This window comes from Mus caroli, unplaced genomic scaffold (assembly GCF_978045245.1).
Source record: "Mus caroli unplaced genomic scaffold, Mus_caroli_1 scaffold_2, whole genome shotgun sequence".
Classification (NCBI taxonomy): Eukaryota; Metazoa; Chordata; class Mammalia; order Rodentia; family Muridae; genus Mus; species Mus caroli.
This window is the reverse complement of record NW_028227257.1, coordinates 79,190,996-79,216,227: the sequence shown is the minus strand read 5'-3', so window position 1 is coordinate 79,216,227 and position 25,232 is coordinate 79,190,996. Positions and strand designations below refer to the sequence as shown.

The 25,232-nt window shown below is 42.9% G+C and overlaps 1 protein-coding gene and 1 long non-coding RNA gene across 2 annotated transcripts in view; one reads left to right on the top strand and one right to left on the bottom strand.

The window, feature by feature from the left end:
• The first annotated feature begins 1,157 nt into the window (after positions 1-1,157).
• Traf6 (TNF receptor associated factor 6) lies at positions 1,158-25,232 on the top strand. Its single transcript, XM_021156616.2, has 7 exons — positions 1,158-1,334; positions 7,194-7,505; positions 11,115-11,265; positions 12,674-12,832; positions 14,027-14,098; positions 18,475-18,552; positions 20,898-25,232. The coding sequence occupies exons 2-7, from the start codon at positions 7,216-7,218 to the stop codon at positions 21,732-21,734; spliced, it is 1,587 nt and encodes a 528-aa protein (XP_021012275.1). The 5' UTR covers positions 1,158-1,334; positions 7,194-7,215; the 3' UTR covers positions 21,735-25,232.
• The window catches only part of LOC110290133 (uncharacterized), a 36,907-nt gene continuing 19,146 nt past the window's right edge, over positions 7,472-25,232 (bottom strand). The window contains exons 2-3 of the long non-coding RNA XR_003835969.1: positions 8,814-8,937; positions 7,472-7,533 (exon numbers count right to left, since the gene is read on the bottom strand). This is a non-coding gene — a long non-coding RNA (uncharacterized LOC110290133). The remainder of the gene's footprint in view (positions 7,534-8,813; positions 8,938-25,232) is intronic.

Genomic DNA, 25,232 nt, shown 5'->3' with positions numbered 1-25,232 from the left:
CCACCCATGATGTAAACCTGTTCTATGATTTAGGAAGTGGAAGCTTGTAATGTCTGTCGCGTGACTAACTTGCTCCAGAGGTCACACTAATAAATGAAGGAAATCCAATGCCCTGCCTTTTCTTTTCTCTGTGTCTCTTTTTTTTTTTTGTAGTGTGTGTGTGTGTGTGTGTGTGTGTGTGTGTGTGTGTGTGTGTATGTGTGCTTGTACACATGTGCATTATGTGCATGGCATTGTGTGCACTTGTTTTGGCAATAGGTTCTCTTCTACAATGTAGGTTCTGGAGTGCCCGCTCAGTTTCTTTACCCGCTGAGACATCTCACTGGCCCTTTACCCACCACTGATTTTGTAAGATGACCCTTTTTTGCATATCTCAGGAGTTTACTTATATAAGTGGAGGGGACAGCTAACAGAGAAGGATACACAGAGTATTGCAATTCAACTTGCTTCCTTCTACTTCTTAAACTGCATGATGAACACACAGAAGCCTGGGTGTAGCTTTTTAAACTCTTCATGCCTTAAACATTTCAAGGCACTTTTTAAAGGGGATAGAGGAGGAATTGAGTTTGAGTTGTACTTGATTCTTATGTTGGAAAGAATCCTTCTACTAAGATGTCAGCAAAAGATGGGTATGTAGGTATTATTGGTATTTATTGCACATATTATGTCCTAGATGACTTTAAATAACTTATTTACATGTATTTTTTTACCTTACCTAACAGCCTTAATACATAGTAATATCTTTCATGTCAGATGGAGAAGATGAGTCAAATTTTCAGATGAGGGTGAAAATCTTTTGGGCATCTGTTGCAGTGTGCCAGTTACAATCCGTAGATATTTGCATCCAGTTAAACTGACAACTCAAAATAGCTCTCCCGTGACAATGTTGGAGAATGGGCTCGTGCAGATGGCAGCAATTGTGAAGAAATGTTTCATGCATGAGACGACTCTTTTGCACTGGTGCGAGGAAGGGCTACGTGATTAATGTAAGGTTCTGCCTATTGAGAAAACTTCTTTGCGAGGAAGGGCGGGGTAGGGCTTGACCGCTGCAGCGTGGAGGACCACAGACAGGGGGCGGCCTCTCCCGCGGGGCCTCTTTGTCACGGGGCGCACTCCCCTCCCCTTGCTGCTCCTGGGGAGCTGAGAAGGCGGAAGCAGCGGCGGCCGCGGCTGGGGCTGAGGCTCCGGCCGTCGGCGGACGCAGCAGCCGCGGCCCACGAACCGGGAGTTTGGCGTCGGAGCCACTTGGTCTCGGAATGCCGTGTATGTAGGCGACGCGGCGCAGCCCGGGGGAGCCTTCCCAGTTGGTTGTGAAGTCGCAGCGTATACGATCGGTGAGTGAGAGGCTTCGAACTAGAGTTCCGGCGGCCGCGGGCCCGGGAGAGTCGCCCCCGGTTCCCCACGGAACAGGGACCTGTCGCCGCGAGCCCTCGCTTCCCACAGACAGGACTGGCCATCCCCACGTCCTCCCTTGGGTCCGGAACTCCGCCCCCTGTCCCCTCTCGTCTGGGTAGCCCTGGGACCCCCTGTCTCAGCACAAAGCCACCTCTGTCCCTGTCGCCTGACAGGTACAGGATGCGCCCGCAGTCCTCCCACGAGCCGGAGGCGCCCTCCGTGCCCTCCCCGGGACTGCGGGTCTCCCCTGCTCTAGCCCCACAGGTCCTGAACCCGCCCCTGGTTTAGGAGCCTCTCCTGGCGTTTCTGTCGCCTTCCGGCACGGCATCCCTCTCCCCAGCCCTTCTCTTCCTCACCTGGTGTTTTCCCCTTTCCGGGGAAGGAAATCGCCTGCTGGGTTTTCCCGTCCCTTCCAGCTTAAATTAAAAAGAAAAGAAAAGAAAAAATCCCTTCAAACTCCCAGAGTGCAGGGGGAAAACTTTTTGTGTGCCCTTTTAAATTCGAGAGCGGTTCTAACCTAAGCAGCAAGTTTAAAAAAAAAAAAAAAAAAAGTACGCTGACACCAGTGACCTCCCCACCCCTGCGCTCTCTGGATTGTTCCAGACGCCGTGTTGCTAAAGCTGTTCCTAGTATTTGGCTTCAGGGGAACTCCGGATGAGACTTAGATTGTCTTTGTGTGTGAACAGAAAGCACCTACCGCTTGGATGTATAGGATTTGCTTGTTTTCTGAGAGTAGTCGGCTAGCCTGCGACACACGTCTAGAAACGAGAACAACTTGTCACAGCCGAAGTATATATAGGCTTTGAGACTTGAGCTGCTGGCATTTTATACCTCCTTTGAGGATGCCGGGGTGGGGAGAGCTCTCTTTGGTTTTTGAGGTGGAGGGTAAAGAGGTGTCATGTGACTCGAGGAAAGTGTTTGAACCAGTGGCTTAGCCACATGATGGATACAAGAATCATATTTGCGTTTCAGCCTTGATGCCCTGTATATACTATTTCAGTATTATAGCCCTGTTTTTCTTGATATCTGCTCCTCGTCGATTTTGGTCACTTGACTTGTATAAGAGAGGGTCCAAATTCTTGGGTTTTAGAGAAGCAAACAATCTCTGAGTAAGGAAAAGATCCTTGAATTTGAGTTCAAAGGTAAATTACATCAATCGAATGTTTGTATTATTTCTTAACCATTGTAACACATTTTCGGGTCTTTGTATTTTAAGAATGGATTTTTAAGTATTTGGTAAATAGTTGCTGTTAGTAAAGTTTGGGTTTCTTTATTATTATTATTATTATTACATAATTATTTAGTGTGTGTGTGTGTGTGTGTGTGTGTGTGTGTGTAGGCCTTCTTCCATAGGCTTGCCTATGGAGGTCACAGGACGATCGGTGGGCCCCATCTAGTGAGCCCGTTATAGTAAAGAATTAAAGGTAACTTGTCAGTATTGTATTTTCTCCTACATAGTTTTGATTTATGAGTTATATGTTATTTATATATGCACTCCAGCTGACTTAGAATGTGTAGGCAGGGCATTTGACAGCATTGTCTCTGAATTATAAACTCTACCTAGATAGAGATCTGTAGATAGAAGCCAAGGCTTCTGACAAGGCTGATTTTCTTTTTAATGCACTGTGTAGTTGAGATAGGTTGGTAACGGTTACCTCCACGGCGTTTCGTTAAAGCCTGCCTTACTAGATTGTAAGGGGCAAACAACTGCAGTCATGAAGGACCAGATTAAAGAAAGACTTGAATTTCATTCTGCCCCTTCTGTTCATGGAGAGAGCCACCTAAACAAGCTCTTTTTTAAAAAGCTGTGAGAAATATTTATACCAAAACATATGAACTTATTTTAGTGACTTTGGATCCCAATTTTGTAGCATCTCATAAAGGGACTCCCCAGAGCATAATGTTTCTACACACACTGTTCTTACCTTATGTCCTTACCTCTGTAACTGTGTCCGCTCAGTCCTCCTTCTTCTCGTTAATGAAGACAGCCAATAAGACCTCAGAGAAAGGCGGGACTTAGTGAGCTCTTCCCCAACCCCTGAAGATGTTCCCCAACTTGGCAGTATTAAGGAGAGAATCTTTATCCTTTCAATTGATTTATTTATGTTTATTTGTGTAGGGGTGTGTGTGTGTGTGTGTGTGTGTGTGTGTGTGTGTGTATGCCTCATGAGTGTAGCCCACGAAAACCAGAAGGTGTCAGATCCCTTGGAGCTGAAGGGATAGTTGGTAATAAGCCTTCTGACATGGATGCTTTCATGGAAACTTGGGTCTTCTGGAAGAGCTACAGTTGTTCTTAGCTGCTGGGGTGTCTCAGCAGCTCCCAAGGAGGGATCCTGAGCAGGTAATGATAGCTACTGAGAGAGCTAAGAATACAGTAGGCGTGTGAGTCCCAGAAGACAGCGGTCCCCGTCACACCTTCCTGTGATCTTGCCACTCCTTGGTCCATGAATGCTTGTATAGGTTTTGGGTTGGCTTTGTTTGTTTTTGAGACAGGGTTTCTCTGTGTAGCCCTGGCTGTCCTGGAACCTCTCTATAGACCAGGCTGACCTCAAACTCAGAAATTTGACTGCCTCTGTCTCTCCAGTGCTGGGATTAAACTTGTGAGCCACCACTGCCTCCTGCTTGTCTATGTTTTTTCAGAGTGCACTTACAGCCCGGTATGGTAGCTCACGCCTTTAATCCCAGCACTGGAGGCAGAAGCAAGTGGATCTCTCTGAGTTTGAGGCTAGCCTGGTGTACAGAATGAGTTCCAGGACAGCTAGGACTGCACAGAGAAACCCTGTTGGGGAAGGAGAGGGTAAGTGCACTCCTTCAGTGGAAATTGTTGCTGTTAGGCATGTTTTCCTAGAAATATGTGGTTCATAAAAGTTCTCTTTAAATCAGATGACAGTCAAATCTTGACCTGAACAGCAAGAAAGCAGTATAGAGACTGTCTGTAAGCTGAATTTTAAATTAACCATTTGGCAGGAAAGGAAGACAGAAAGTTCATTCATGCTGTCATATGGCCAACACATATGAATATGTGCTGTGCAGCTTAGTTACAAATGTAAATGTCTCAGAAGTAGCTTTACTAAGCAAAACAAAATAGTTACAAAGTTAAGAGTTTAACTGTATTGTTATCAAAGTTATATTAAATGGACATTCTTATATATGCACTGTGGGAGTGAAGATTAGAAAGTCTTTGATATACATTGGCTAAGCAACATCATGTATCAGAAATCTTTAGAATTTACATGCCCTTTCACCCAGCAATTCTGTGTCTATGACTAGAAACCATGGGTAAGGAAACAGATACAAGAGTGTGCATGAAAAGGAACATAACAAAGGATATAATCCATAACTCTATGGCATAACTCTATTTTGTCCTCAGATATGAAGGCAGTAAAGAGGATTCTACACTCAAGTCTTTGGATGAGTGTATGCCCATGCAATGCCCAGTTCTGCTGTATGTCACGGTCTCTCATTCCTTCCTGTCCCCGAGTGTGAAGCAGCCTTTCCTAGAAGCTCACATTAGAAATGGCAAGGCTTTGGGAGATAATTTCAACTTTTAAAACTTACATCAAAAATAAAGTTAAAATAGTGTGAAATCACTGGTGAGTCATTGGAGTTATATCAACTCAATATAATAATGCTGGACAACATTTAAAAGAAATAAATCTTAGATTTTTTTTTTTTTTTGTCAAAACCCAGATACACACAATGTGGTGCCTAGGTGCCTAGGCTCTGCGGTCAGGTAGACTTTGGGTTTGATGGAACTCTGTTACTGTGCTGATGACCTCTGGCATGTTTTAAGCTCCATGGTTTTCACTCTGCTAAGTGAGAACTGTACTGGGTAAAATGTCTGAAAATAATAACTTGTTCTGATTGTCAGGTACAGCTCTCAGTGCTGAGTGCCTATTAACATATGTAATCCTTGCAGGAACTCTCAGGTGGAACAAGAGAGGAAACTAACGCAGAAAAGGATTATGCACTCTGTCCAAGTACTGACCAAGTGACTGAGAAAGGCCTACCAGGCTGTCCAGCCTAGCCTGAGCTCTGTGCTGCGCCACAGTACTGCCCATGCAGCCAGAGCACTGCCACCTTTAGGCTTTGGTTTTGTGGTTTTGTTTGTTTGTTTGTTTAAGATTTATTTTATTTTTAATTATTTGTATGTGTGTTTACATACATGTGAGTTCAGGTGCTTATAAATGCCAGTTCCCTTTGAGTCAGAGTCACAAGTGGCTGTTAGCCACCCAACATGGATGAAGGTATGAAACTCAGGTCTCCTGGAAGAGCAGGAGCTCTTAACCACTGAGCCAACCTTCAGCCCCTTCTGCTTCTTTGTAGGTGCCTATCAGATAGGGATCGAAAGACTTGCAGCTTATAGGAAGGTGTACGTTGTTAGTGGTGGAGAGCCATGAGCACCCATCTTTATTTCCAGTTCAGGAGATTGAACCTAGAGCCTCACATTGCAGGCGAGGCCTACCTCTGGGCCGTTTCACTAGCCTCCTTTTGACTGTTTTGAAGCAGGGTCTCACTATGTTGTCTAGGCTTGTCTAGAATTCTCTGTTCCCCTGGCTCAGGTTCCCTAGAAGTTGGGATAATAGACCTGTCCCCACTAGACCCAACTAAGAATTTCTTTCTTTTTATTATTATTGTTAGGGGGTTTTGTTATTTAATACATTTATGTATTGCTGGGTGAGAGGGGGGTAGATGTCATATGTATGGAGGTCCGAGGACAACTTGTGGGTTCCAGGGATTGAACTCAGGTGGTCAGGTTTCGAGGCAAGCATCTTTACCCACTGAGCCATCTCAGGGATCTGGTAGCTGCTGTTTAATCCTCCATTTGGCATAGTGGAAGAAAGAATTTTTGTATAGACAGGCATGGAGGTAATTGTCTGCCATATTGACTAGAGGTTTGAATTCTGCTTCAAGAATTAGAGTTTATGTTAGGGATTTTCCTCAAAGATAATTAGCTAAGCTAAAGACATGGTTGGTCACGTATGTAAGATAGCAGTTTAGAATTTGAAGGCATCCATCTGCCCCTGGCTTTCCATAGGCAAAGAGACCTCACATGTTTTTCCAGTCATTAGTAATACAACATCTGACCTGGCTGAAGGCAGAGGGAGACAAGCGTACACTTTTAAATTCCGCTCTTTCTATAGAATAGAAATCACCTGACTGGGCATTTAGAAATCCACATGGCATTTTAGATACAGAAAAAGTAAGTTGCCAGTGGTTCCAGCTAGTTGCCCGGGTCACATTCCCACAACTGACTGGTGTGTGGTCACTTGGCTCCCTGCCGTCTGTACCGGTCCCTTCAGTTCAGAGCCCCTAAAGGACCTTCAGTGATATAAAGAACTGGCTCAGGGCTGGAGAGGTAGCTCAGCAGCTAAAGGCTCAGCTTGCAGCCACATCTCAGTAGATGTCTAGTAAACATCGACTGTTGTGTGGAAAATCTTTGGCTAAGGGCTGGGCAGGACAGTAATCTCAGTCCCTGTAAACCGATGACAGAGGAAGGTATTATATTTGAAGTGCTTCACTGTTCAACCTTCTGTTGCTGCAATAGACCACAAACTTTCCTTGAAGGATCTACGTAGTCATCTTTGTAGTCTGCATAGGTGATTCATAAACATCTTGAAGGAGGGAAAGAGATAATTTACCATGAAGTTGTAGTCATGCAATAAAGCTCAAAACACTTAAAGCTATTTTGTAAATAACATTGAAACATGATGGTGAACTATGAGGTGGCTATATTAAACGGTATATTTGCATGCTAAAGCGTTTTGTCATTGTTTTTCTTGTTGCTGTGTTTGAAGATCGACTGACAACAAAGCTACTATGAGTCTCTTAAACTGTGAGAACAGCTGCGGGTCCAGCCAGTCGTCCAGTGACTGCTGCGCTGCCATGGCCGCCTCCTGCAGCGCTGCAGTGAAAGATGACAGCGTGAGTGCCAACACCGGGAACCTCTCCAGCTCCTTCATGGAGGAGATCCAGGGCTACGATGTGGAGTTTGACCCACCTCTGGAGAGCAAGTATGAGTGCCCCATCTGCTTGATGGCTTTACGGGAAGCAGTGCAAACACCATGTGGCCACAGGTTCTGCAAAGCCTGCATCATCAAATCCATAAGGTATTTGATTTTAAGAAAGCATGGTGCCCTACAGCAACCAAATGTAAAGAGCATGTTAGAAACAGGCCATCCCAAGAATAGGCAGACAGAAAACACTGGTCAGGAACACAGCAGAATGGACAGAAACCTGAGGCAGTTGGGGTCCTATCCCAGTTTGTACTACCGGTATGAACTGAGGCTTCTGTGTCTTCCCACCCAGCCTCCAGGAAAACTGCAAAGTACATAGCGACTTCTGCCTCAAGCAGTTCTATTGCAGACTAGGAGAGGATTCTATGTTTCATGAAAGTAATATTTCTAATTTGCCTTAAACTCGGCTACTGGTGCAGTGGTTCTCAGCCTATATGATTGCAACCCCTTTGGAAGCCAGACAACCCTTTCAGAGGGGTTGCAGATCAGATATTCTGCATGTCAGATATTTACATTATAGTTCATAACAATAGCAAAATTACAGTTTTGAAGTAGCACCAGAAGTAATTTTGTGGGCACGGGGGTCACCAGAACACAAGGAACTGACTGTATTAAAGAGTCTCAGCATTAGGGAGGTTGAGAACCACTCTCTGAGAAGCCCAACCAGATGAGGAATGCTGATTCTGTGAGCGATTATATATTCTTTTATTAGATGTGGTAAATTCTGTTGCCTCCTGTCTGTGAGAAACTGTAAAATGACCAGCATTTCCATAATCTAATCCCTTTTTTCTGCTACGACCTCACCCTCCTCACCCAGCCATACATTAGTGTGCTGCCTGACATCAGCTCTCACAGGCCTCCCTCCTCCTAGCCTTGCCCTCTTCCAGTCGCATTACAGAAGCCAGATTGGCCCTGGTGTACAAGGCAAATGTCATCTCCTTGGCTCAGAACAGCCTTCATGGATTATCTGAGAGTAAAATCCATGCGTTTCATTTTCTGCCCTCTCCCAGGGCTCATGCTCCTTCCATCCCTTTCTTCGTGCTGCCCATTGTACACGTTGGGCACAGGGCTACCTTGTGAGCTGGAACACACTGATAGGTGTCCTGGCTACTCTGTACCATGGCAAGTCACAACCCTACCTGCCTTCCAGCACACCACATCTTCCTTACCACATTATACTTTTCTCATGTTCCCCCTGGCACTTTTGCCCTTAGATACCTTGTAATCAATGTGTTTTGTTTGCCTGTACAACTGGAAAGTAGATCCTTAGGTTGTTATATTGGTTTTCTCTAGTTACAAGATCAGCCCCTTCCCCACAGTAGGCGCTTACTAAGTGACTGTTTTAAGTGGATTAAACTATACAAGAGAAAAAGATCGTCCTTTGGGTCAACTAGGTCTCACCTCCTAGGCTCTGTTACCTCCACACTGACCAACAGTCTGTGATCCACAAATGGATTAATCCACTGAGGAGGTCAGAGCCCTCGTGTAGTGCCAATCACATCTCCAACCTCTGCTTCGAGCATTGCTGCATTAGAAAACAAAGTGAAATGATCCCTAAGTAGGCTAAGGCCATCTTGGGCTGCTCGGTGGTCTATACATTTTTATCTCTCAATTTCTGTACCTGAAATTCAGGTGACCATATCCATACCTGGAGCTTGAATTAAATATAGGGGAGCAACACATCTCTTCAGTTAAGGAGAAATGTATTCCCATTAAATTAGTAAGAGCTTTAGGAGATAGGGTTATTTATTTGTGTGTTTGTTTTCCAGCCATGGCACTGTTAATATTTGAGGCCAGATAATCCTTTATTGTGGCAGAATGTCCTCTCCCTGTTAGGCCATTGGTTGTGTCCTGCTATGTGTTCACTTCAGTCCAGCATGTGAGGTCTTGGTGTCTCCTGGGGCAGATCAGGCTTTAGGCTCATCCTCCTGTATATGTTTTTTAAATTAGGTGAAAATGATAGCACATGTGACATGCTGATTTCTTATAGGTAGAACTGTGCACTGTTTTACCGAGTGTCCAGGAAAGTGGCTGGTTACTTTAGAAGTCTTTGTAGCAAAAGATTTCGGAAGTTGTAGGACAGTGATATGAAAGAGACAAATTCCACAAAAGGATGTCTGAGGCTTTATTGCCCCGTTTTCTTCAAAGTTAGAAGTGGCTGTGTATTACCACCTCAGTGCCCTTAAGAACAGCTTCTAAAAAGGCATCATTCACTGCCATTCAAGAAATCAAAACAGCTCTTTGTCTAATTTCATTTTCTTGGATTATTTAAAGCTATGGGTGATAGCTGTAGGCTTCCTTTATAAAGTTCTTACTTTCTCTTAGATGTGGATGTTTTACAGATATGCTCCTGACTTTCCGTGTTTTAAAAGAATCTGATGGTTTATTATGTTTCTGTTTTCAGACTGAATATGTAGACCGGGTCGTCCAGGAGCTCCCTGGGTAGCCCAGGCTGGCCCTGAGTGCACAGAGATCCCACCCCTGGCATGCATTCTATAGTCTTAGGCAGGCCCTGGAAAGATAAATCTCTGTACTTCACTTTGATTGGTTCTGTGCTGCTTGAGAGCAGACGCCATGTCCTGTTGGAGCAGCAAAAGCAGTGTTGAACGAATGTTTCTTCACTTCATTTTTATGTCAACCAAACTATTTTATTCAATGTTTTGTGCATTGTCTAACTGGAGCCGATGTCACAATCTACAACCTGTTGGCTTCCTCAGATAGGCAGCGTGGTGCTAGCTTATATTTATTTCACAAATGAATTCATCAACTTTACTTTAGTGAGAATCCTGGCCACACAGAAATATTATGGGAATGTGCTTTTGCTTTAATCCCCGGTCTGGGGTTTGGGGGAGACTTGGGACTGTCCACAGCAGCTGACTGTGATTTGCCTCCTGCTCTAGCAGAGGCGTGCTTTTGCCAACTGCAGATACTTTCTGCGATTGTGTGACATTGGGCACGCTGGGGACTTTTTCAGAGGATATATGGGAGAGGTAGAGCGGGTGGTGGTTGGTCGTTCATGGGGATTGGTTGCAGTTTGTTAATGGTTGTGCTCAAAGAAGAAACAAAAGGAAAGAAATTAGATTCAGGGGTCACTCCCCCCCTTTCCTCTCCTTCACCTTGACTTTGTAAAATCCTGAGTTTTTCCTCCTGTCCTCGTGTTCCCAGAATGACGACTCTGTGACTCAAATATATTTATAGATACCTCAGCCATAAGCTTTGGCTGTTCCCCGTTTAGATCATAACTTAATATCCCATTTATTCTAATCTAAGTTCTGCCACATGGCTTGTTACCTCTGCTCACTTCCCATGCTTCTGACCTCGTCCATGTTCCAGGGCCAGTCCTCCCATGCTTGGCTCTATCCCAGAATCCTTTCTACCTAGTGGATGCCCACCTTCAGTTCTACCCTTTCCTATTGGTCCTAGGGTTTTTATTAACAAGTGATGCAACCATACAGTACACAAGAGATTTTTCTCTGCGCCTCCCTATCCTTTCTCTCCTATCTAGTAAGAGGGGGTAAAACAGGGATAAAGGTTGGAAAAAAGGAGAACCTACAGAGTAGCAAAGGCCAGCTACACTCTATAGTCCGCATCATTCTGGTGTTACTGTGCCACGTAATGCATTCTGTTGTTTCAGATGGAGAGCCAGCTAGTTTCCATGTGGACGATTCAGGCTACTAACTCTAAGTTCCCTAATTCTTTTAGGGATGCAGGTCACAAGTGCCCAGTTGACAATGAAATACTGCTGGAAAATCAACTGTTTCCTGACAATTTTGCAAAGCGAGAGATTCTTTCCCTGACGGTAAAGTGCCCAAATAAAGGCTGTTTGCAAAAGATGGAACTGAGACATCTCGAGGTATTAAGGGTATTTTCTAGCTGTTGTCGCAATGTCGTCTCTAGAGCATAAAGCCTTTGTTCTGTTACCTGTGTTTTGTAGACTATAGGAATTGGCTAACAGGTTCTTGCCAAATACTAACAATCTTTTCATCATTAAATGCAAAAACTTAGGGAAAAAAATTTTTTTTCTGTTTCAACTTTGTCCCAGCAATAAAAATAAGTCTTGTGTTCTTGTAAGCTTTCAGATCAGGCCATCTACAGTGTAACTGTTGAAGAGTTCCTTAATTGCAAGAATTATATTTTATTCCCATAACTTTATTTCTCTAATTTTGAATTTTTTTTAAATAAAAATGTCTTCTAGCCATCATCTCAGCATCTTGTTTCTTTCTGTTTCTGTGTTATGCAGGAAGTATGACAACCTCACACTTTCTGTGTTTCTAAACTGCACATAGTACTATTCACTAAATATTTATATAGTTAAAACTAACTGAAGCAATGAGATAATTTTCTTTTTAATTAAGGTAAATCAATTCTTTGTTGTTGTTTTTTTAACCAGAAATCAAATATGGATAATATTCTATTTGAAATAAATGTTTAGGGCATATTTGAAGTCCATTACTCTTATTTAGCTCTTTCTCTTTTATAAAAAAAAAAGATTTGTTCATTTGTGTGCACGTGCACTTATGTGCATGTTTGCGTGTGTGCAGTGCCAGTGGAGGCCAGAAGAGGTACTGGAAGCCCTGCAGTTACAGACAGTTGTTAACAGCCCAGTGTGGGTGCTGAGAACAAAATTCCGATCCTCTTGGAGAGCAAGAGTCACTTTTAGTCACTGAGCCATCTCTTCAACCCTTTTTGTGGGAGTGACCTTTTCAGCACAGTTTAAAATCTAACTTCTTTCTAAAACTTCCCTAACTGGAAGTATAAATTTGACACTTCACATTCTTTTTGATAAACTTGACATCCACAATAATTAATTGAAAATTTTCATTAAGACCTTCAGACTGTGTATGGCTAGAGAACGTGGGCTTCAGTTCCTGTTCTTACTTGGTTTCTGTTGCTGTGATTACTCTGACTGAAAGCAGTTTAGGGTAGGAAAGGGTTTGCTTGACTTAGAATTCCAGATCATAACCTGTTATTGAGGAAGTCTGCTGGCTAGCTTACAGGCCTTTGCTCAGCCAGCTTTCTTATCTAGCCCAGGACCACCTGTCCAAGGAATGGTGCCATCCTCAGTGGGCTGGGTCCTCCCACATCAGTTAATAGTCAAGACAGTCCCTCAAGTGAGATTTTGTTCTTGAGATGACTTAAGTTATATCTACTTGACAGTTAAAACTAATTCTGAAAGAAAAAAATGTTTTATTAGAAGAGATTACCTTTAGAAAAAATTTTTAGGGTTTTCAAATGCTAATCAATTATTATGCTTTATACAGGATCATCAAGTACATTGTGAATTTGCTCTAGTGAATTGTCCCCAGTGCCAACGTCCTTTCCAAAAGTGCCAGGTTAATACACACATTATTGAGGATTGTCCCAGGAGGCAGGTTTCTTGTGTAAACTGTGCTGTGTCCATGGCATATGAAGAGAAAGAGGTATGTGCTAATTTAAATCTGTTCATTGCTTTTTAAGTGCATACTTGAAAGAGTTAGCAGTACATAAGGATGTAACTACAAAAATGAATTTATATTATCAGTTTTTAAAAACTAACTTTTAAGAAAGGAATGCAGTTTCAAGGCACTCACAGTCCGTAAGTGTGGAGTTGGTATTTGCATAGCCTTACAAAGCATTTTACTCGTTACTGAGAGTAAACGGTGAACACAGCTGCCAGCAAAGGCAGCTGCTGGCTTACTTCCCTGTCTGAACTTTAATGAAGGATTCGTCATAGACAAACAAGTAGTGTGATTGCTGTGTAAGATTTCCACAGACTTGTTTCACAAAGAGTGTGAGCTTTTGCATCTGTAAGAAAGACTTCATTAAATACAGCAAAGTGTGTTCCACTGGTGCCAAGTCGGTGCTCCGTTCACTCCTCAGTATAGAACAGTATGGTTCCCCGGCAGCCTCGTGCTGGTGGAGCGGTTTTCATTCTCCTGGGATGGAAGGAGGCCAATCGGTTTCATCCTAACAGTGTTGGGTTGGGCTGACATCGAAATCCTTGCACTCGGTTATTTCCTTAAAATTTTATCCTTCTAAATTGTTCCTCGGGAAATTGAGCGTTTTCTATTTCGTATGCTGATAAAATAGTCAAAATTCAGCCAACTTGCTACTAAATATGTAAAATCTCATTCATAATTGGAACAAATTGGTGCCTTTCTCAACCTGAACACAGTGGGTGAACTTGTGAGGAAAGTTACCGATTTCTCAGCATATCAAGTAGACCAACGTTACTGGGTTCTAGAAAATGGGGCTCACCCTTCTGAGAACTCAGGCACCAAAGCCTGTTTGTTCTTTTGCTCTAACTCACTGAAAACAATTGTAATTAACTTGTTGTGCTGCTGCTAAAACTGATGCCTTTGGAGAATCCCAACATCAGCAAGTGCACTGTGTGCTAACCAGGGGTACTGCTGTGAGGTAACAAGGACCGAGCTAACTCTGTTGTGTACGCTGACACATTCTTTGAAGACCTCTGAAGACTGAGTCTCACTAGCAAAAGCCTCACATTTTAACCATACATAAGCAAAGGCCCTTCCTTCACTTGCTCATGGTGAAAAAATGACTATCTATAAAAATCAGTCTTTTTACTTTTTCAGATTTTCTCATACATTTCTTAATTCCCTCTTACAACTTAGATCCATGATCAAAGCTGTCCTCTGGCAAATATCATCTGTGAATACTGTGGTACAATCCTCATCAGAGAACAGGTAGGAATGAATCTCTTTTGCAAATCACCATTTCCTTAAGTGCTTAAACAACTGCTAAGTTTTTTAAATTGACAATTTAAATTAATAAGGTAAAATTAGTACATGTCTAGGTAATCTGCTGTTCAAAATATTATAATAATATATACTCCCTTGGTTGGGAAGCCAGGTGGTATATGCCTTTAATCTCAGCACTCAGGAGATAGGTAGATCTCTTTTGAGTTCAAGGCCAGCCTTGACCACATAATAAGTTCCAGGACTACACAGAGAGACCCTTCTCCTCCCTGCCCCACTAAAAAGGATTCCATTGGAACTCAGGGGAGTAGAGAATTGACCTAGTGTGCCCAGGGCTTGTGTGATCCCTGGCACAAACAAAGAAATGAGCAAAAAAACCTGAACCAAACAGATAATTTTAAGATCAAAATATTCAAGGTAAAGACCCCAACTTGAAGACAAAACAGACTTAGAGAGGAATGTATTTCTACACTGAAATGAGGGCCTCCTTGTCAGAGACTGGCTGAGAACAAGGAAGCAGGAGAAACTTCATCTGCTCAGTAGCTCGGCTGGCTCCTGGAGTGTGCAGAGGCCTTCCAGGACCTGTAGCATCCCCGAGCCATGGTGAGCATCATCGAAGGCAGTGATTGTAATTGGAAAGAAAAGGCTCTTAGAATTATTAATCAAAAAAGAATTCCATCCAGTTGCTATCTGTTAATGTTTAGGGAGTTTACCCACAACGGATGAATATTAATCTGTGTGTGCCCAGACAAGTCTGTAAGTGAGGAAACTCACTGACCATCTTACTTGTAGGAAGAAGCAGCAGGACCTGCCACTTGACTGTATCCCTGTATCTGACAGAAGCCATAAATGAAACATCAGAAAAGTTGTACTTTGATCCTTGCTGTGCCATTAACCCCATCTCGACCCCCAACTATGGCTCAATTTCAGATATTAGAATGGCTACTCCAGCTTGTTTCTTCATACCATTTGCTTGGAAAATTGTTTTCCAGCCTTTCATTCTGAGGTAGTGTCTATCTTTTTCTCTGAGATGAGTTTCCTGTAAGCAGCAAAATGTTGGGTCTTGTTTGTGTAGCCAGTTTGTTAGTCTATGTCTTTTTATCGGGGAGTTGAGTCCATTGATATTAAGAGATATTAAGGAAAAGTAATTGTTGTTTCCTGTTATTTTTGTTGTTAAAGTTGGCATTCTGTTCTTGTGGCTGTCTTCTTTTAGGTTTGTTGAGGGATTACCTTCTTGTTGTTTCTAGGGCGTGGTTCCTGTCCTTGTATTGGTTTTTTTCTGTTATTATCCTTTGAAGGGCTGGATTCGTGGAGAGATAATGTGTGAATTTGGTTTTGTCGTGGAATACTTTGGTTTCTCCATCTATGTTAATTGAGAGTTTGGCTGGGTATAGTAGCCTGGGCTGGAATTTGTGTTCTTCTAGTGTCTGTATAACATCCGTCCAGGATCTTCTGGCTTTCATAGTCTCTGGTGAAAAATCTGGTGTAATTCTGATAGGCTTGCCTTTATATGTTACTTGGCCTTTTTCTCTTACTGCTTTTAGTATTCTATCTTTATTTAGAGCATTTGTTGTTCTGATTATTATGTGTCGGGAGGTATTTCTTTTCTGGTCCAGTCTATTTGGAGTTCTGTAGGCTTCTTGTATGTTCATGGGCATCTCTTTCTTTAGATTTGGGAAGTTTTCTTCTATAATTTTGTTGAAGATGTTTGCTGGTCCTTTGAGTTGAAAATCTTCATTCTCATCCACTCCTATTATCCGTAGGTTTGGTCTTCTCATTGTGTCCTGTATTTCTTGGATGTTTTGAGTTAGGATCTTTTTGCATTTTACATTTTCCTTGATTGTTGTGCCGATGTTCTCTATGGAATCTTCTGCACCTGAGATTCTCTCTTCCATCTCTTGTATTCTGTTGCTGATGCTCGTATCTATGGTTCCAGATTTCTTTCCTAGGGTTTCTATCTCCAGTGTTGCCTCATTTTGGGTTTTCTTTATTGTGTCTACTTCCCTTTTTAGGTCTAGTATGGTTTTGTTCATTTCCATCATCTGTTTGGATGTGTTTTCCTGTTTTTCTTTAAGGACTTCTACCTGTTTGATTATGTTATCCTGTTTTTCTTTAACGATTTGTAACTCTTTAGCAGTGTTCTCCTGCAATTCTTTAAGGGATTTTTGTGCTTCCTCTTTACTGTCTTCTACCTGTTTACCAGTGTTCCTTTGTATTTCTCTAAGTATGTTATTAAAGTCCTTCTTGAAGTCCTCTACCATCATCAGGAGATATGCTTTTAGATCCGTGTCTAGCTTTTCCGGTGTGTTGGGGTGCCCTGGACTGGGCGAAGTGGGAGTGTTGGGTTCTGATGATGGTGAGTGGTCTTGGTTTCTGTTAGTAAGATTATTACGTTTACCTTTCGCCATCTGGTAATCTCTGGGGTTAGTTGTTGTCGTTGTCAGTGTTTAAAGATTGGAGGAGAAGCTGTGTTCCACTCACCAGCAGTCTCAAAATCCTGTGGCGGGGGTCGTGGGTAGCTGGCGGGTGTCAGCCGACCCTGCGCTCTAGCTACCCCGGTGCTGTTCAGGCCGGAAGAGGCCTGTGGCCCTACTCAGGCCGGTTTTCTGTTTCCCTAACTAATGCAGTCTCAGGTCCCGCGCGCAATTTGATTGGAGCAGAAGCTGTGTTCCACTCACCAGAAGTCTTAAGATCCTGTGGCGGGTGTTGTGGGTAGCTGGCGAGTGTCAGCCGACCCTGCGCCCTAGCTACCCCGGTGCTTTTCTCTATGGCTCAATTTCTAGTGAAACTTGGGCCTACTTTTTCTGGGCAGGCTTCTTCCTTCCCTCTTTCTGTCCTTCCTCTCCTTGCTCCTTCTCCTTCCTCTACCCTATCTTTTCTTTTTTTTTTTTCCTTTCTTTTCTTTTTCCTTTCTGTGCTGGGGCTTTACATCCAGCTTCACACAGGCTAGGCAAGTGCACTCTCCCAGCAAGCTGCCTGTCCAACCCCATGATACCTTTTCTGTCTTTGGTTGGTTGATTTGTTTTTGTTTTTGTTTTTGTTGTTTTGTTGTGTTGTTGTTGTTGGTTGTTGTTGTTGTTGTTGCTGTTGTTGTTGTTGTTGTTGTTTTGAAACAGGGTCTCTCCATTTAGCCTTAGCTTGCCTGGAACTCACTGTGTAGATCAGGCTGTTCTTGAATTTATGGGAATCTACCAGCCTCTGCCTCTGAGTGCTAGGATTAAAGGCTATGCCATCATACCTGGCTCCCTTGGTACCATTTTTAAAATATGGCCTCCTTTAATGTGTCTCACCTGAAAGAAGATATCTTTGAGCCCTCGAATCAAAGTCCCATGGTGCATATGAATGTCCTAGCAGATGCTCTAAAGAACGTCCGCAGTGCCGAGAAGAGAGCCAGATACCAGGTCCTCTGGCTGTGCTCCAAAGCCATTCATTGTTCACTTCCTAACCATGATAATGAAACATGGCTACACTGGCAAATCTGAAAGCATTGATGATCACAGAGCTGGGAAAGTCGTTGTGACCGCCCAGGCGAGTGTGGCATGATGATCAACTCTAGATTTGACAGCTCAAAGGATAGAAAATGACAGAACAATCTGTTCCCATCCTGTCAGTGTGGCTTCATTGTACTGACAACTTCACTTGGCATCGTGGACCACAAAACAAAACAAACAAACACACAGGAGTAGAAAATCCTGGGGTTCTTTTTCTAGAGATGTTAAACACTTAATAAAAGCCTCCATGGTCTGTGCTCAGGGTCAGTCCTTTTGAACCTTTCCAGCAGAATAGCAAATATCTGGCAGTGTGGATTGTGCTGACTAGTGACATGTCTCTTAAATCAACTAGGACAGTCCTGTGACCAAACCTTCACTTGAATTGAGACTGAGGCTGGTGTGCTGTATCCAGTCCAGGATGTGTGTGTCTCTACCATATAATGACCAAGTTCCCCAGCAGAACCAAAATATGCTAGGGTTTCAGAGATAAGATGATTTGTAGAAGGTTGTCAGATGAGAAGTAATGGATCTATTCAGTGGTTTTAATGAATATATGACTCATCCCTTATTAAATGGTAGAGACCACAGAGAGGGCTTTGGGTTTACCGCAGTAATTGTCAGGGTGTTTTCTTGAAAAATGCCACAAGAGGGCACCAGTTCCCTACAGTAGAAACAAATCCATTTTAAGAAATGAAGTTTAGTAAATTAGGGGATAATATTGTAAGATGTTAATATTTAATTTCTCACAGAATTGTGAAGAAGCCATATATAGTTTTGCTTAGTATAAGTTAAATTTACTTTTAAATGTACTGACATTATCTAGAACATGATATGCAGGAGAAGACATTTTTCAGCCTTCCTTTTGATTTTCAGATGCCTAATCATTATGATCTGGACTGCCCAACAGCTCCAATCCCTTGCACATTCAGTGTTTTTGGCTGTCATGAAAAGGTACGTTTTCTTTGAATGCTAGAATATGAATTTTAAAATGTATACTCAGATCTATGGCCTACTGAAGAATACTAACGAATTTTAAGTTTTTATAAAACATTTATATAAACACCGTTGGTGTAAATTACTATGAATATTGATACTATTACATACAGATACTTAGCAATGACTAAAGTATTTAAGCATGCCTGAATGAACATGTCTAAATTAAATGTCTTTTTTTTTTCATTTCTCGTGTGTGTGTGTGTGTGTGTGTGTGTGTGTGTGTGTGTGTGTGCTCACGTGTGCATGAGTGTACATCAGTATGTATGGAGGTCTGTGTGTCCCATGCATGCATGTGGAGGTCAAAGGACAGCTTATAGGAGTTGCCTTTCTCCTTCTACCATGTGATTCCCTGGTAACAAAGGGCTATCAGTCATGGTGGCATTATCCATTGTGCCATTTTAACAGCTCTGGACTGAATCTTAACAGGTGGGAAGAACAATGTTCAGGGCAGCCCTGGACCATGGTTCCGTAGTTGCTAGCACCTGCCTCTATCAGTGGCCAGTGCCTCACAGTGGCCTGGAACTCTAGCCCCAGAGGATCCTCTGGCCTCTGTCGTACCTGCATTTCCGTGTACATTCCCAAACACAGACACACATGCACACTGATAGTTTAAAATAAAAATAAAATTTTACAAAAAAAAAAATCCAAGAAGACAAGGGAAAGGGCTGCAGAGATGGCTCAGCGGTTATGAGCACTGACTGCTCTTCCAGAGGTTATGAGTTCAATTCCCAGCAACCACATGGTGGCTCACAACCATCTGTATCAGGATCCGATTGCTCACTTCTGGTGTGTCTAAAGACAGTGACAGTGGACTCATATAAATAAAACAAACAAATAAATCTTTTTTAAAAAAGACAAGGGAGAATGAGTATGGTGATTTATTAAAGTATTTTTTGTTGTTACTGTTCTGCAGTTTTCTTTTTTTTTTGTTTGTTTTTTTGTTTGTTTTTTTGGTTTTTGGGTTTTTTGTTTTGTTGTTGTTGTTGTTGTTGTTATTCAGTCCAACAATAACATGGACGACTGAAGTAGAATAAGGAAAGGGAGTATCGGAGTTTCACTAACAGTCCCCAAAATAAGGGCAGCATGAAAGTGAGGGGAGAGAGATGTAGGAGCCCAGACATATTAACAGGGAAGTCTAATAGGAAATAAGTAGATAAAGATAGGCAGAGAAAAGGCGAGACATCCAGAATGACTGGAGCCTTAGTCACTGGCTCAGAGGGAAAGACTTCAATAAAAGCAGGGAACACAGGTGGACACTGACAAAGAAAGAGATGGTGTTTCAATGGAATTGAGTCTCCTCAGTGCTGGCACATTCGAGTGGGGATGGCCCACGTGTGGCTTGGAACACTACTTCAGGAGAGTAAGAGAGGGCAAAGTGGTATTTACAGGGTGGGTGTTATAGGAAAGAGAAGCAAACAGTATTCAGAACAAGTGATGCAATGAGCGGGAAGCCCCACCCCTGTCCCCAGGGTAGCCTCAAAAGAGGGTCACCCTGTGACGTGTCCGAAAGCTCCATGTGTGTTGGTCTCGTTCTCTCTGGGGTTGCAATTACATGTTTGCTTCTCCACTCTCCTTTTAATACATACCTCACAGTTTTAAAAACTAAAATAGAATGGTAACTCATATTTAAATGTTACAAGGAAATTCTGTATTGTGTACATAGGGGGAAAACGTGACGTGTATCAAAATATTAGTAAAGACAGATAGTAGGTAGCCTGTTTTCTTTTTACTCACCTGTATTTTCTGTTTCTGTAATATAATTATGATTATCATAGAGCATTTGGGACTTGGTGATCTTAGAATACTGTGACTATGGCAGTTAGCAAGAAGTCAGCACCATAAGTGCGAGCTGAAGACTTGACAGGCAGGCTTGGGTGGTTTAAACGAAAGTGAAGACAATGATATTGGCTAAGGGAAGCATGACCCGTAGAGGTTTGCCTTGTTTGTCGAATGCAAAGATTCTATCCACTGTAATCTGAGGAGGGAAACATTAGAGGAAGAAGGAGCTTGCGGAAAAGAGACCTGGGTGTTTGTTGTCTGAGTCAGCAAAGAAAGGGGGGTGGTGTAGATGCTGCTTTGACAGGTAGGAGGGAGAATCATCAGAGTGACAGCTCAGAGTGTTCATCAGTTGGCACAATGAAATAAGAGGAGTATTTCATTGGATCAGGAGACAACAGAGAAGTGAGAACAATTTGAGGGAAATTGTGGTGCTCCTTTTCCAACCTCTTGCTGACTGGCCTGGTCCTTTTCCTCGTCCTCGGTGACGTCCCTAGCTTACGGCTTGTGCTTCTTCATTTCAGATGCAGAGGAATCACTTGGCACGACACTTGCAAGAGAATACCCAGTTGCACATGAGACTGTTGGCCCAGGCTGTTCATAATGTTAACCTTGCTTTGCGTCCGTGCGATGCCGCCTCTCCATCCCGGGGATGTCGTCCAGAGGACCCAAATTATGAGGAAACTATCAAACAGTTGGAGAGTCGCCTAGTAAGACAGGACCATCAGATCCGGGAGCTGACTGCCAAAATGGAAACTCAGAGTATGTACGTGGGCGAGCTCAAACGGACCATTCGGACCCTGGAGGACAAGGTTGCCGAAATGGAAGCACAGCAGTGTAACGGGATCTACATTTGGAAGATTGGCAACTTTGGGATGCACTTGAAATCCCAAGAAGAGGAAAGACCTGTTGTCATCCATAGCCCTGGATTCTACACAGGCAGACCTGGGTACAAGCTGTGCATGCGCCTGCACCTTCAGTTACCAACAGCTCAGCGCTGTGCAAACTATATATCCCTTTTTGTCCACACAATGCAAGGAGAATATGACAGCCACCTCCCCTGGCCCTTCCAGGGTACAATACGCCTTACAATTCTTGACCAGTCTGAAGCAGTTATAAGGCAAAACCACGAAGAGGTCATGGACGCTAAACCAGAACTGCTTGCCTTTCAGCGACCCACAATCCCACGGAACCCCAAAGGTTTTGGCTATGTAACCTTTATGCACCTGGAAGCCTTAAGACAGGGAACCTTCATTAAGGACGATACATTACTAGTGCGCTGTGAAGTCTCTACCCGCTTTGACATGGGTGGCCTTCGGAAGGAGGGTTTCCAGCCACGAAGTACTGATGCAGGGGTGTAGCGTCCATGTACTTGTGTTCAAAAACTAGGAACTATATGGGAAAACCATGCCTTCCATGCCTGGCCCCAGTAAGCAATGCTCAAACAAGCAGTGGGAGAGGTGTAAGCCTAGCAGCAGATGTCATCAGTGAGGTCACGAGCCACTTCTTACTGTTAACAAATACCTGAGGCAGTTCCCATGGGAACCTACATGTCCCCTGTATCTTCAAAGCCTCAACATTTGAAGGGCCTGTGGCTCGTCTGTCTGTCAGGGTACCCCTTCTCTGTGCTTCCATGGGCTTTTTTGTCCATGTACTTTACTGTAAAAAAGGCCAGACAGTGTGCTGCAGCTCAATCGTTTAATAAGACCGGTGCCTTAAAAACTTGAGGGGTTTTTAGGACACTGATTACTATATTAAACATGAGAATCACCACTGCCTGTGCTGGTGCCAGTAGAGAAGTTACCGCTCTGGTGTTAAGTTCTCATTTAGTTGACTCCTGTGAATTTCAGAGGCTTTAACCATGATCCCTGGAAGGCTTAAGTTCTCAAGTACTCCCTCCTCTATAGTTCACTAAGGATCCAGGGACTGGTCTAACCCTTACTTACTTAGTGTGAATGTATTGTCCACTGAACACCAAGCATCCCCCACTACTTTCCTGTTTTGAAATATGCTCCAGGCAGCCTCTTACCAGTCTGTAATACCGCGGTCATGTGCTTGCCAACTGCTGAGTGTTACTGCCATGGGACCTTTCTTGTCTGTCCAGTGCAGCTTGGTTTCCATAGCCTGTTGTACATCTTCTGTTGCTTGCAAACACAAAATCACCAGCCCGAGCGAGTGATTTAGCTCACTAGCCATTAAATGGCATCTCGTGGATGATGACAGCAACTCGCCAGGAGACTTGAGCCCTCTTAACTACCTTTTGATTTAGCTTATAAGATTAATTGAAATAAAATTGATTTTTCTCAAGGGGTTGGAGAATTGGCTCAGTGGTTAAGAGCCTTGGCTGCTCTTCCAGAGGACCCCCAGTCTGTAACTCCAGTTCCAGGGCATCTGACACCCTCATACAGACACTCATGCAGGCAAAACACCAGTGCACATAAAACTAACTAACTAACTAAATAAATAAATATTGATTTCCTCAAAACAGAATTTATTGGAACTTGGGGAATTGTAGGTACCTGAGAGATGCCTAAACCAAGGTTGGCTATCACGGTTGTGTGGACACTCAGCTTGAGTGGTGGCTTTGTCCAGCTCAGTAGAGGTTCTGATGTGTGACCCTAATGTGGAGAGGTGACAGTTGTGCTGCTGTGTATTTGTTAATGTCCTGTACATATACAATACTTTGGAGTCCAGTTCTCAGGGAGTCCTCCGACTAGTTAGAGCCTTTGTAAGGAAGCAGAGGGGGTCCTCTACTGCTGTTTACACAAGATCAGCTAAGTGTTCTGGTAATAAGAAAGGCATTCGTGTCTTCAGCTGAACCAGAGACCCGAGCAGTGCTCAGACCTGCCCTGTTTCCAGAGAACGCTCAGAGCCCTCCACCAAGGAGTCTGGTTCTCAGCTGTAGCCAGCAAGGGCCTCTTTGACCTCTTCATTTTTCCCCTGCTTCTGTCCTACCCATAAAGGTGAGGGGAAGACCTTGTCCCCTACCATTATCACAAGCTCATCACAGGTCTCTTCTGTTGGATCCAGGAAATGTGTGTCCCTTAGCTGTGCCTCCAGCAACCCTGAGCCGCTTGTAGCTGCTTCTGCCTAAGGAGCACTGCATGGTCTTATACTGTAGTTTGTTTCCCAGTGGAGAAATAAATGTGGGCTTGTTTGTTGTTTCTTTAAAGCAAGCAGTAGCTGTGTCTATATTTATTTAGAAATTGCCTGAAGAAGATTACTCAACTATTTGAAGACTTATTTTCTATATGCCTTTCTTAATTTTTTTATGTTATATGTCACCACAAAAATATCAACTCCCCAACCCCCTCTCCGTTTTTTGAAAAATGAAATGACATTTAAGAACTTCCTAATCAGATTTCTCTTTTTAAAATATCTGTATTAGAAGAACAGTCGTTTCCTGCCGTGGTTTTAAAAAAACTCTAACATCTTTTAAGGTTATTTTGCATAAGTTAAACTGTTCCCAGCTTTAAATTGTTCTTCCTATAGGGCAAGTTGGACTAGGTGCTTCTAGTATCCGAGTTGAGAAGCCCAGTGCTGAGCCACAATACTCACTAAAAGGCTTTCCCCGTAGAGGTGTGACTGCCCCTACTGCTAACATGGATGGTTCACTGCAGTTTAATGTCCATCCGCTAGAATACACCTTAGGTAGTTTTAGAACTTGCAGCATTTGGTGTTTGTAATAAGCCAACCAGTTACTTTATGTTACTCAATTGCCACGAATGCAGAGTAAAAATAATCAAGCTGACATTCAAGGTCAACACTTAGTAAGGTCAACTCAGGATCGAGTCTTAGCCTCGAAAGCTGCTTTCTTTACTTCACCACTTCCCCAACTCCTGAACATTCTCTTTGTACCAGTGGGCCTATAAGAATCCGTATAGTCCAGAGTGCATTGGCCATCTTTTCTTACCAATCTAGAACACTGCTGAATTTAAAGTTGTTTCTTCTTAGGAAAATGCCCAACTTACTATTGAAGATTTTTCCCCAAGTCATATATTTCCCTCTTAGAAATCAGGCCAGATGGTAGTTCTAGTTTGGAAGTTAGTTACAGTCCTTTGGCTGTTACCATCTCTAGCCATTCTGCTTTCTTCTAGAGAATGAAGAGGAGAAAAGTGCATTAAAGTACAAAAGGTGTTCTCTCACTCTCGGAAGATCAACTGACAGGTGTTGGATGGTCTCCAACAAGTAAATTTTGTGACCAGTATAAAGTTGAATTTGTACCAATATCAAACAAAGTCTGACCAATGTAAATTATGTGTACAATTAGACTATCTTCTCCTTAAGGAGAAGTTGCTTATTTCTGCTTTATCTAGAGTTTCCTTCATTCTCATGTGACTGGAAAACGTTTTAACTTTAACTATCGGGGTTATTCTTACTTAAGACTTTGAAGTGCTTTTCTCTCTCTTTCTGTCGTTAACACACATCTTTTCCGACTTGACTCAAATTCTCGCCATTGTCTTAACGTAAAATGTTGTTACATTTTTTTATGGGGTGTTTGGTGATTCGTTTGCTGGCTGCCTTGAGGGAGTGAACAGGGCGCGGTCAAGAGTCACTTGGTTGTCTGTTGAAATACTCTTTAAATGTCAGCATTCTCAGGGTAACTGTCATTTGTTTCAACGTTGATGTGATTGTCTGGGAAATGGATTGTTGCTTCCCAATTCCCAGAATCCAGAAAAATGAAACCAGATGTGATCAACCTGAACTTGGGACACTCGGTCACAAGCCTTGAAGTCACTCAAAAAGGACTAACTAAGCTAGTTATTTCTCTGTGCGTCCTCTGTGCCTTTGATGTTTTAAACTGCTCAACCCCACCCCCCAAAATAAAAATAAATAAATAAATAATAAAAGAAAAGAAT

What these genes read in the sequence shown, in the direction of transcription:
- Traf6 (XM_021156616.2), top strand. Translation starts at nt 7,216, where the DNA reads ATGAGTCTCTTAAACTGTGAGAACAGCTGCGGGTCCAGCCAGTCGTCC. An exon ending in TGGCATATGAAGAGAAAGAG is followed by an intron (nt 12,833 to 14,026) that starts GTATGTGCTAAT and finishes CTTACAACTTAG; the next exon opens with ATCCATGATCAAAGCTGTCC. An exon ending in TTTTTGGCTGTCATGAAAAG is followed by an intron (nt 18,553 to 20,897) that starts GTACGTTTTCTT and finishes TCTTCATTTCAG; the next exon opens with ATGCAGAGGAATCACTTGGC.